The 13,602-nt window shown below is 31.0% G+C and overlaps 1 protein-coding gene across 4 annotated transcripts in view; it reads left to right on the forward strand.

Annotated features, from left to right (window-relative positions):
• LOC139485741 (uncharacterized) overlaps window positions 1-13,602 on the forward strand; it is a 33,735-nt gene that overhangs the window by 5,763 nt on the left and 14,370 nt on the right. For 2 of the 4 annotated variants that reach the window (XM_071270394.1, XM_071270395.1), the window contains exons 3-8: window positions 379-410; window positions 2,036-2,065; window positions 2,455-2,496; window positions 4,039-4,053; window positions 4,712-4,762; window positions 5,381-5,443. In XM_071270394.1, coding sequence (XP_071126495.1) covers window positions 379-410; window positions 2,036-2,065; window positions 2,455-2,496; window positions 4,039-4,053; window positions 4,712-4,762; window positions 5,381-5,443 — 233 coding nt within the window. The remainder of the gene's footprint in view (window positions 1-378; window positions 411-2,035; window positions 2,066-2,454; window positions 2,497-4,038; window positions 4,054-4,711; window positions 4,763-5,380; window positions 5,444-13,602) is intronic. The other 2 variants (XM_071270396.1, XM_071270397.1) reach the window with 2 other exon arrangements.

Below are 13,602 nucleotides of genomic sequence, written 5' to 3' on the forward strand. Positions count from 1 at the left end.
TAAAGAATTTTCTTCAGAAAAAGTTATATGTACATAGTTTTATAATGAAAACTATCCATTGAGTTATAAAAAAAACATATGCATTATTTTTTTTTAATTTGAGGTTTCTTATGACTTTAACTTTTGGAACAAAGAATGTAACAAAATCCAACGCTAACAGTCGTAGACATGATACAGTTAACGGAATTATTTACGATTAAAGGCAATGACAAACAATTATAACTGTTGTTCAATCTTATGACTATAATCAAATGTATAGTTATATGCAACATTTAAAACCTTTGGTGTATTATGCGTCATTTGTCTTGTTTCTGGGTATGTACATGTATCATTTCTGAACAGTAACTGTTGTGATGATTTTTTTGTTAATTCTTTCAGATCAAGACTATCTTTTGCTGTTTTTGTTGTCGGTAAGTTGAGATATCGAAGTAAATAAAAGCTACTTGGTTTTCCACTATATCTTGAACTAGTATATTATGCTTACATTGTACATTTGTACATGTTGATGTTTGGAGTTTTGTCAAAGCTGCATGGCCAGTATTCACATGACTTGACATCTTCTTTTCTTTTAAATTAAATAAAAATGTAACTGGCTGACTATCTCATATCCGTTTTAAACACAATAGTATAACAGAAAGATGTGTCAGTACTTAGACTGAACATTATAATGTTTATATTTCATATACACTTTTTGTATATGGCTGTGTACACTATCATAGATATATATATCATAGTCAGTTGACTTGCTTTTAGAATGTCAAGCGGTTTTTTTTAAACGAATTGGTTACAAAATGTATAACATCATAATATAATGACAAATATTTGAAATGATTAGAATTGTTTGTTTTTTTATTATTTTTTTTATTATATATTATAATACTAATATTTAACAACATAATATATTTCTATGACGAAATAAATAGGAAACCGATGCCGAAGGCCGTTTTGAATTTCTAATCTGAACGAAAAATATCGGAAACGCTTTTGTAATTTTTGGATCACTTCCTTTGTGCATACTTTTATGTCTTATTTTAAGAATTTTTTACCAATAGCAGCCAATTTTAATCTTTTTTTTTTTTTTTTTTTTTTCAATTTTAATCTTAGTAATCCAAAATAATAATACAATTATATAAACTTTAAGAATAATAGTTACTTGTTAAAGTGTATATCATTTTACTCAACATTGAAAACTCGCTTTCGTCAGTCGTATTCAGCAATGTAGTATTACAACATGTACAAGGTTTTTATTCTTTTCTCTCGCATGAAGCAGGTTTTTACCATGCATAAAAGAGAAGGAAGAAAGTGTATAATGGTTTGAGTTCTTTATAAATAAATAAGATAGGTTAATAACTTGATATCAATATGTCATCCTTCAAACTGCCTTCGTACATCTCGACTAGTGTTTTACTCAAATTGAATACTATTGATTATAAAAAAGAAGATGTGGTATGATTGCCAATGAGACAACTATCCACAAGAGACCAAAATGACACAGACATTAACAACTATAGGTCACCGTACGGCCTTCAACAATGAGTAAAGCTATAAAATGCCCCGATATGACAATGTAAAACAATTCAAACGAGAAAGCTAATGGCCTTAGTTATATAAAAAAATGCCTTCATCGTCCTGTATTCATCTCCGTCTTTCGTTGACTAAAACATGATCGATATTGATAGTATAGTAACAAGCCAGAGGCAGCATTTCCCGTTCAACATATCTTTCGTAACCTGAATAGTACAGGGTCTTCCTGCAGTCGACCTGTCTAACTTGTTAACGTATATCAATTGTGGAGCAGCAGCATATACTAAACAACTGAACTATTCGGGTTACGCTGTCCAAGGAATTTACGAAGCGAATACAAGTTTGTGAAATATACTTCTGATAAATGATTCATTCTTGTTCAGCTTTACTGCAATGTTTATGTGTCTTTACAACGATATTAGAGTTGATAGAAAGTGTATGTAAAAAAGACGTTTCTATTTCTTATGAGTTGACACAAAAGCTTTAAACTCATAAATCTTCATGTTTTCAGACCATTCTGTTGGTTGACTAGAAAAACCAGGTATGTGCCTCATGAATATGCATGTTTAAACCTTGTAAATAAAAGCGTATTAAATAACTTAACTTTAATACAAATGTTTATTAATTATTTTCCCCTTGATATTTTATAATCATCACTTCTGCGAAATGTTTAAAGTATTTATATAGCCTACCGTGTTTTATCTTTCAAAAATACAAAGTTTTATACATTTCAATTATTGCTTCCTCTCTTTCTTAAATATGATTGAGTTGTTTTGGGTTTTTTTTTTTTTAGATATGTGTAAAAATTGCATTACGATATAAAATGTAAAGTACTACTTGTATTTAATGACTGAACTAAACAGTTTGTCGTGGAAATTTACTTTCTAAAATATACACTTTTCCACAAGAATATTTGATCTATGTTTCCAGGAAGGTTATGAGAGTATGTAGTCGATATTATGAACGACTAAGGTTTGTATCAAGCATGTCCATTTAATCGTCAACATGTCTGCTACAGCATTTACTGTTACTTCTGATTTTGTTACAGAATGAGGGTCTGTATTTGAGTCCCGTAGATGGTGTGTTCTGTGTTGCTGTCATATGTAAGAATAATTGGCCTTGAACAAACTCAAAGTTCGCGTAAGACTTTTGACGAAATCTTTGTGAACCCGATTGATGAGAAATGTGGATACCTGCATTTAACCAATTCGATATTTTAATCAAGAGGGACTTTCGTTTTTCGAAAGGTTATTGACTTGGGGATGTACGACGGGCGGGCAAGTGTCTGCAAATCATTGTCCGTTTATTAAACATGAAAACGCTTTGACGATTTATTTTTTAATTTAGATAAATTGTTTCCTGTTACTAAATGAAGGAAGGTCAAGTTCAATGTTTGTGATTTTTTATTACTTTTAGTGAATAGAAAATTAAATTCAGTGTATGTGGTCTTCTAGTGTGATCACATTTGGATAAACATTTTGCGTTATGATTTTAATCCTATCGGACCAGTACTTATCGCACGTATATGAACTGAACAAGTCAATAAATTATAATTCAAACTAATTGAAATTGTTATACATGTTTATTCAAAGACGAATCAAGTGGGCTTAGCGTTTGTTGATGGCTATTATATTTGTTTTATTCTTTTGTAAGTAAATTAGACAGTTGGTTTTATCCCTTGTATTGTTTAACACGATTTGTCATGTAGGATTCTTTCCTACTTTTGAATTGTGCTAAATGGTCTGGTTTTATATCATTGTTGACGGCTGTTCGATGACTTGTATATTAAATATTCCTCTACATTGTTTACTCTGCTGGATAGTTGTCTCAATGGTAATCATACCCAATCTTCTTAATCGATATTGAAAATAATGAAGTGCATTTCTTTTGACACTTATAGTTAAACTTTATACATTTAGTTTTGTATAAATCACGTGGGTTATTTTATACATGCAGAACTTTGCATATTATTTATACATGTTGTTGGAGACAGACCCGGCGAAAGAAAGAAAACTTTGTGTAAATACATTTTTTGTAGTTTCCGTTATTTGTTAAATTTTATCCCTTTAGTCTTACCAAGAAATATAAATAAACCGTCCTATGTATAATACATATTTACTTCTAAAGTGTAATATAGTTTATGTCGCTTCTAGATTGTTATTAGTATGGCTTCTATATTGTACATGTATATTAAAATTCAGACTGCTTAAATATATGTTTTTCCCCCACCATATGGCATATTTTCCCTATGATTGTCTTTTTTTGACGAAATACAACTGCTTCATTTATAGAAGGGGGAAAATGAGATATATAATTTGTACACCTTGCTAGTTGCTATTAGTGCTATCTGCATATTGCCGCAGGCGCATACATATAGTAAAATGCTTGAGAAATAAAATGCATAAGGTGCCCTTTTGTACCATTGAAAGAAAGGGTAGTTGGAGGATTTTTGTTTGTATTTTGTTCTACAATTCTGTATTCGATTCTTGTATATACTTTGGTTTTCTTTTTTAGGGTAGGACCTAAAAGGTATGTTTTATATTCTTTTAAGAACATATCACTATTGCCAAGCACACACCCCTTTATACATTTATGATGAATTTCTATTCAACCACAGTATATCCATAAATTTTTAATTCAAATTGTTTGCTCGTTGTCACAAAACATAAAAGCATTAACATATTGCGTTTGATAGATGGATATACACATTTTGTTCATAAAAATGTTAAGATATTGCAATTTTTTAAAAATTACTTGCAGTTTTAGCTTCACAATGTAGTCATAATCGTGCACTGATGAAAAAAAATTACTTAAGACTTGAAGTCCTGAAAACCAGGCAAAATTCAAACATTAGACTATATCAACCAACGGACCGAATGGAAATCAACGGTCAATATACATGTACTTGGTCCATGCATTGCCGAAGAACATTGTTGGTTAGACCTGGTTTAAATTTATAGCTAGAAAATTGTATGACAGATGTTTATAGTTACAAATGTATGATATGATTTTTTATAAACAAGAATTTGATAAGAAATAAAAAAAAAAAACTTTGAAAAAAATGATAAATTGATAATTTAAATTATTATATAAAAGGCTATTCATATACCAAAGTGTATGTATGCTAACAGAATAATTTTGATAAATTTTAATGGCAAAAATGTTCATGATTATTTTGTTTTTGCAGTGGCTATGACCAACTTGAAGGCAAAGACAGAAAGAAAAAATATCCAGCAAGGTAATTTTCAAATGAAATATGAAAATTGTTGTGTTAATATGTACTATGTCATTATAAAGACATATTATTAAGGACATCGCCATGTTTACTAAAATAAGGCACCTTTGTTCTTTGATTATAAGATATCAGAGAGAGGGACATAATGTTTTTGTGTAGCGTAATTTTACTAAGTTCCTGTTTGTCACGCTTAACGTTTCATACTGACCGCTATAGGCTAGAGCAATGTTTCTAAACAGTTCGTTGGTTAAAGCCTGGCACAATTTATCACTACGATCTACATGCATTGTTACTGTAATTATCTGTAGTTTTGCATTTTGTAATATACTTTAGTTAGATTTACGAAAATCAACCAGTTTGTTCTCCAAACTGGCACGACGAGAAAATAACTTCAAGTCAAATAACTTTACTAGTATATTGAAAACTTGCAGCCACCTTACGCTGCAACTTCGATAGCACACTGGAACAATTTTCAAACCTCATATAATTATAGTAAAAAAACTTTCTGATATTTTATGATATTTTATTTATATGTATTACATTACATATGTTATATCTATCAACACCAAGTTTAAATGTGTGTACATACACATGCATATTGAAACAGTTATCTATTTTCAGTAAAGCTGAGTGCAGAGAGGAAATTGATAAACTGGATGGAGAGGTTGAAAATCTTAAATGGCGGTAAATAAATCTTGTTAAGGCTTAAATTAAAATATTGTTTGTTTGCCCTTTACCGACCGACCCTATAAATTCGTTCCGCCTGAAAATCTTTTATTTGTGTTTACCAGCAAGATTTTATTTATTTTATTTTTTGTTCCTACCAAAAATCTTATATTTGTATTTCCCGCTCAAAACTTTTTTACCGGAATTCTCAGGTTTTATCTTTCCTGTATAAGGTAGCACTCCACAGTTAGAAAATAAAATTAAAAATGAGCCACAAAATGTTTTATCATCTCCTATTCCTGGATTTCTAATACATTAACCTTGCTGTTTGTGTTGTACATGTGCATATGTATGTAATCAGTATATTCCAAAGATTTGATTTTCAAAAGTTAAAAGAGTGAAAATTAATTCCTTTTATGTGTATCCATGGCAACATTCTGCATTTATTTACCATACAATATTGCAAAAAGGGGGTGGACATGTCACATATCCCCCCAAAATTTTGATCAAACTAGAATTTCAATGCCTTTGAGTGATACCTTTTTAGAAACTGTTTTCATAAATCTTCCTAATGATCAAATAAAAAATGGGTGTCTTTCGCCTCATTTTTTCGTAAAATCCAATCACAAAGTTCGTGCGATAAAAAGTTGGAAAAAAACATTGCAATAATTGCCGGACCAATGTATGGTAGGGACATGCAAATACGGACTGTCATACAGAAAACAGCCTATATTACATACATTACATAATCTTGATGTTCATATAAACTCAATACAAAGGCTATTTTAATACTCAGCTATCCATAAATGAATTTTATTGCACACTAGCTCTCATATTTGAAAAATCCACAGGGGCCAAAATGCGAAACTACACACCTAACTGTGGAGTGCTACCTTAAGGTGAAATTTTTCCCCTCCTGCCTCAATTTTTATTATATTTTCTGTGTTCTACTAGCTGTTACGATGAAAATGGTACCTTAGTTTTTAAAATTGGTTCAGTAATAAAGATTTTATGAAGGTTAGCAGTTGATGTTGAAACGCGACAAAAAGTGATTTAAAAATAAATGCTGGATCATAGTGAAAAACTTCAAGTCTGTCTCATTTTTGGGGTAAATTTCTAAAACTTTTCCCATTATCTTATTTAAAATCATAAAATTACCTTCAAAGAGGACAAATTGTACAATTTTTAGGTATTTGAAAGCACTTGTAGGTCAATTTTGCTGTAAATAGCATACCTAACCTTGGTTTAGAAGCTCTCAAGCAGGGTATAAATTTCTAGCAGTACTGGCATCATTAAATTTAATTAATGCCAAATTATAATATAAAATCCTGCTAAAAATGTTTATTTGACTTATTCGCATTCAAAAATAGAAAGCGATACATTCTGAGGATATCATATAAAGCGCAATCTTTGGTTACAATGGTGAAGCTAATTGAGTACAAATTTAAGACCGCAACATGTCTAAGTGTCAAAATGTGTATATTTGGTTGCTAAGGACAGTAAACAATAAAATAAACATAAATTGCATTTCTAGCAGATTTTTTACCTCTAGAACTAAAACAAGAACATAAAAGACTAAAGATTTGTGGTAAATTTTATCTTAAAAAGTGCATTTCTGTGCTTTCTGATGTGCCATAAGGTAGCACTCCACAGTTAGAAAATAAAATTAAAAATGAGCCACAAAATGTTTTATCATCTCCTATTCCTGGATTTCTAATACATTAACCTTGCTGTTTGTGTTGTACATGTGCATATGTATGTAATCAGTATATTCCAAAGATTTGATTTTCAAAAGTTAAAAGAGTGAAAATTAATTCCTTTTATGTGTATCCATGGCAACATTCTGCATTTATTTACCATACAATATTGCAAAAAGGGGGGTGGACATGTCACATATCCCCCCAAAATTTTGATCAAACTAGAATTTCAATGCCTTTGAGTGATACCTTTTTAGAAACTGTTTTCATAAATCTTCCTAATGATCAAATAAAAAATGGGTGTCTTTCGCCTCATTTTTTCGTAAAATCCAATCACAAAGTTCGTGCGATAAAAAGTTGGAAAAAAACATTGCAATAATTGCCGGACCAATGTATGGTAGGGACATGCAAATACGGACTGTCATACAGAAAACAGCCTATATTACATACATTACATAATCTTGATGTTCATATAAACTCAATACAAAGGCTATTTTAATACTCAGCTATCCATAAATGAATTTTATTGCACACTAGCTCTCATATTTGAAAAATCCACAGGGGCCAAAATGCGAAACTACACACCTAACTGTGGAGTGCTACCTTAAGGTGAAATTTTTCCCCTCCTGCCTCAATTTTTATTATATTTTCTGTGTTCTACTAGCTGTTACGATGAAAATGGTACCTTAGTTTTTAAAATTGGTTCAGTAATAAAGATTTTATGAAGGTTAGCAGTTGATGTTGAAACGCGACAAAAAGTGATTTAAAAATAAATGCTGGATCATAGTGAAAAACTTCAAGTCTGTCTCATTTTTGGGGTAAATTTCTAAAACTTTTCCCATTATCTTATTTAAAATCATAAAATTACCTTCAAAGAGGACAAATTGTACAATTTTTAGGTATTTGAAAGCACTTGTAGGTCAATTTTGCTGTAAATAGCATACCTAACCTTGGTTTAGAAGCTCTCAAGCAGGGTATAAATTTCTAGCAGTACTGGCATCATTAAATTTAATTAATGCCAAATTATAATATAAAATCCTGCTAAAAATGTTTATTTGACTTATTCGCATTCAAAAATAGAAAGCGATACATTCTGAGGATATCATATAAAGCGCAATCTTTGGTTACAATGGTGAAGCTAATTGAGTACAAATTTAAGACCGCAACATGTCTAAGTGTCAAAATGTGTATATTTGGTTGCTAAGGACAGTAAACAATAAAATAAACATAAATTGCATTTCTAGCAGATTTTTTACCTCTAGAACTAAAACAAGAACATAAAAGACTAAAGATTTGTGGTAAATTTTATCTTAAAAAGTGCATTTCTGTGCTTTCTGATGTGCCATAAGGTAGCACTCCACAGTTAGAAAATAAAATTAAAAATGAGCCACAAAATGTTTTATCATCTCCTATTCCTGGATTTCTAATACATTAACCTTGCTGTTTGTGTTGTACATGTGCATATGTATGTAATCAGTATATTCCAAAGATTTGATTTTCAAAAGTTAAAAGAGTGAAAATTAATTCCTTTTATGTGTATCCATGGCAACATTCTGCATTTATTTACCATACAATATTGCAAAAAGGGGGGTGGACATGTCACATATCCCCCCAAAATTTTGATCAAACTAGAATTTCAATGCCTTTGAGTGATACCTTTTTAGAAACTGTTTTCATAAATCTTCCTAATGATCAAATAAAAAATGGGTGTCTTTCGCCTCATTTTTTCGTAAAATCCAATCACAAAGTTCGTGCGATAAAAAGTTGGAAAAAAACATTGCAATAATTGCCGGACCAATGTATGGTAGGGACATGCAAATACGGACTGTCATACAGAAAACAGCCTATATTACATACATTACATAATCTTGATGTTCATATAAACTCAATACAAAGGCTATTTTAATACTCAGCTATCCATAAATGAATTTTATTGCACACTAGCTCTCATATTTGAAAAATCCACAGGGGCCAAAATGCGAAACTACACACCTAACTGTGGAGTGCTACCTTAAGGTGAAATTTTTCCCCTCCTGCCTCAATTTTTATTATATTTTCTGTGTTCTACTAGCTGTTACGATGAAAATGGTACCTTAGTTTTTAAAATTGGTTCAGTAATAAAGATTTTATGAAGGTTAGCAGTTGATGTTGAAACGCGACAAAAAGTGATTTAAAAATAAATGCTGGATCATAGTGAAAAACTTCAAGTCTGTCTCATTTTTGGGGTAAATTTCTAAAACTTTTCCCATTATCTTATTTAAAATCATAAAATTACCTTCAAAGAGGACAAATTGTACAATTTTTAGGTATTTGAAAGCACTTGTAGGTCAATTTTGCTGTAAATAGCATACCTAACCTTGGTTTAGAAGCTCTCAAGCAGGGTATAAATTTCTAGCAGTACTGGCATCATTAAATTTAATTAATGCCAAATTATAATATAAAATCCTGCTAAAAATGTTTATTTGACTTATTCGCATTCAAAAATAGAAAGCGATACATTCTGAGGATATCATATAAAGCGCAATCTTTGGTTACAATGGTGAAGCTAATTGAGTACAAATTTAAGACCGCAACATGTCTAAGTGTCAAAATGTGTATATTTGGTTGCTAAGGACAGTAAACAATAAAATAAACATAAATTGCATTTCTAGCAGATTTTTTACCTCTAGAACTAAAACAAGAACATAAAAGACTAAAGATTTGTGGTAAATTTTATCTTAAAAAGTGCATTTCTGTGCTTTCTGATGTGCCATAAGGTAGCACTCCACAGTTAGAAAATAAAATTAAAAATGAGCCACAAAATGTTTTATCATCTCCTATTCCTGGATTTCTAATACATTAACCTTGCTGTTTGTGTTGTACATGTGCATATGTATGTAATCAGTATATTCCAAAGATTTGATTTTCAAAAGTTAAAAGAGTGAAAATTAATTCCTTTTATGTGTATCCATGGCAACATTCTGCATTTATTTACCATACAATATTGCAAAAAGGGGGGTGGACATGTCACATATCCCCCCAAAATTTTGATCAAACTAGAATTTCAATGCCTTTGAGTGATACCTTTTTAGAAACTGTTTTCATAAATCTTCCTAATGATCAAATAAAAAATGGGTGTCTTTCGCCTCATTTTTTCGTAAAATCCAATCACAAAGTTCGTGCGATAAAAAGTTGGAAAAAAACATTGCAATAATTGCCGGACCAATGTATGGTAGGGACATGCAAATACGGACTGTCATACAGAAAACAGCCTATATTACATACATTACATAATCTTGATGTTCATATAAACTCAATACAAAGGCTATTTTAATACTCAGCTATCCATAAATGAATTTTATTGCACACTAGCTCTCATATTTGAAAAATCCACAGGGGCCAAAATGCGAAACTACACACCTAACTGTGGAGTGCTACCTTAAGGTGAAATTTTTCCCCTCCTGCCTCAATTTTTATTATATTTTCTGTGTTCTACTAGCTGTTACGATGAAAATGGTACCTTAGTTTTTAAAATTGGTTCAGTAATAAAGATTTTATGAAGGTTAGCAGTTGATGTTGAAACGCGACAAAAAGTGATTTAAAAATAAATGCTGGATCATAGTGAAAAACTTCAAGTCTGTCTCATTTTTGGGGTAAATTTCTAAAACTTTTCCCATTATCTTATTTAAAATCATAAAATTACCTTCAAAGAGGACAAATTGTACAATTTTTAGGTATTTGAAAGCACTTGTAGGTCAATTTTGCTGTAAATAGCATACCTAACCTTGGTTTAGAAGCTCTCAAGCAGGGTATAAATTTCTAGCAGTACTGGCATCATTAAATTTAATTAATGCCAAATTATAATATAAAATCCTGCTAAAAATGTTTATTTGACTTATTCGCATTCAAAAATAGAAAGCGATACATTCTGAGGATATCATATAAAGCGCAATCTTTGGTTACAATGGTGAAGCTAATTGAGTACAAATTTAAGACCGCAACATGTCTAAGTGTCAAAATGTGTATATTTGGTTGCTAAGGACAGTAAACAATAAAATAAACATAAATTGCATTTCTAGCAGATTTTTTACCTCTAGAACTAAAACAAGAACATAAAAGACTAAAGATTTGTGGTAAATTTTATCTTAAAAAGTGCATTTCTGTGCTTTCTGATGTGCCATAAGGTAGCACTCCACAGGAATCCGGGTCCGTTCGCGCCCATTCACGTTCGCACCCACTCATGTTCGCCCCCTTTCACTTTCGCTCCCTACATGTTCGCACCCAAAGTCTGTTCGCTCCCAATTTTAATTGGTTTTGTGTTTGATAACTTTGTAATCAAATTTTTGGCAAGTGTATTCTAATAAGTATAATTGTTGTCATCGTCTCAAAATCAGTAAAGTGAGACAGCATTTTTTTTTGTGTTGAACAAATCTTAATCATGTTTTGGATAGTGTATTGTTAAAAAATTAATAATCCTTTCTAAATAAAGTGGGATTCTGTCAACGTTTTATTTTGTGCTGAATAACTCTTATAATCATGTTTTGGTTAGTGTATTGCTATAACTTTTGTTTCATTGACTTGTTTTAAAATGAAAGGAGATTCTGACTACGTTTTTTTCTTCTGTGTTGAATAAATGTTATCATGTTTTGGTTATAATAGTGTATTGCTATATCTAATTGTGATATTGTTTCAGGTCAAAGGAACCAAGCTGTTAAAAACAATTATCTTTTGTGTTTTTCATTTAAAATCTTCAAAGTTTTACTCATATTAAGCTATAAATACATTCAGTATTTACACCAAAGCAACTTTAAACAACAATCATAATTTTCAATTATTCAACTGGAATGTGAATAAAAATTGGGCGCGAATGTGAAGAGTGCGAACGGACCTTGGGTGCGAACGTGCGAGGTGCGAACGTGTAGGATGCGAAAGTGTTTTGGGCGCGAACGGACCTGATACCCACTCCACAGTTAGAAAATAAAATTAAAAATGAGCCACAAAATGTTTTATCATCTCCTATTCCTGGATTTCTAATACATTAACCTTGCTGTTTGTGTTGTACATGTGCATATGTATGTAATCAGTATATTCCAAAGATTTGATTTTCAAAAGTTAAAAGAGTGAAAATTAATTCCTTTTATGTGTATCCATGGCAACATTCTGCATTTATTTACCATACAATATTGCAAAAAGGGGGGTGGACATGTCACATATCCCCCCAAAATTTTGATCAAACTAGAATTTCAATGCCTTTGAGTGATACCTTTTTAGAAACTGTTTTCATAAATCTTCCTAATGATCAAATAAAAAATGGGTGTCTTTCGCCTCATTTTTTCGTAAAATCCAATCACAAAGTTCGTGCGATAAAAAGTTGGAAAAAAACATTGCAATAATTGCCGGACCAATGTATGGTAGGGACATGCAAATACGGACTGTCATACAGAAAACAGCCTATATTACATACATTACATAATCTTGATGTTCATATAAACTCAATACAAAGGCTATTTTAATACTCAGCTATCCATAAATGAATTTTATTGCACACTAGCTCTCATATTTGAAAAATCCACAGGGGCCAAAATGCGAAACTACACACCTAACTGTGGAGTGCTACCTTAAGGTGAAATTTTTCCCCTCCTGCCTCAATTTTTATTATATTTTCTGTGTTCTACTAGCTGTTACGATGAAAATGGTACCTTAGTTTTTAAAATTGGTTCAGTAATAAAGATTTTATGAAGGTTAGCAGTTGATGTTGAAACGCGACAAAAAGTGATTTAAAAATAAATGCTGGATCATAGTGAAAAACTTCAAGTCTGTCTCATTTTTGGGGTAAATTTCTAAAACTTTTCCCATTATCTTATTTAAAATCATAAAATTACCTTCAAAGAGGACAAATTGTACAATTTTTAGGTATTTGAAAGCACTTGTAGGTCAATTTTGCTGTAAATAGCATACCTAACCTTGGTTTAGAAGCTCTCAAGCAGGGTATAAATTTCTAGCAGTACTGGCATCATTAAATTTAATTAATGCCAAATTATAATATAAAATCCTGCTAAAAATGTTTATTTGACTTATTCGCATTCAAAAATAGAAAGCGATACATTCTGAGGATATCATATAAAGCGCAATCTTTGGTTACAATGGTGAAGCTAATTGAGTACAAATTTAAGACCGCAACATGTCTAAGTGTCAAAATGTGTATATTTGGTTGCTAAGGACAGTAAACAATAAAATAAACATAAATTGCATTTCTAGCAGATTTTTTACCTCTAGAACTAAAACAAGAACATAAAAGACTAAAGATTTGTGGTAAATTTTATCTTAAAAAGTGCATTTCTGTGCTTTCTGATGTGCCATAAGGTAGCACTCCACAGTTAGAAAATAAAATTAAAAATGAGCCACAAAATGTTTTATCATCTCCTATTCCTGGATTTCTAATACATTAACCTTGCTGTTTGTGTTGTACATGTGCATATGTATGTAATCAGTATATTCCAA

Source organism: Mytilus edulis, chromosome 8 (assembly GCF_963676685.1).
Source record: "Mytilus edulis chromosome 8, xbMytEdul2.2, whole genome shotgun sequence".
Classification (NCBI taxonomy): domain Eukaryota; kingdom Metazoa; phylum Mollusca; class Bivalvia; order Mytilida; family Mytilidae; genus Mytilus; species Mytilus edulis.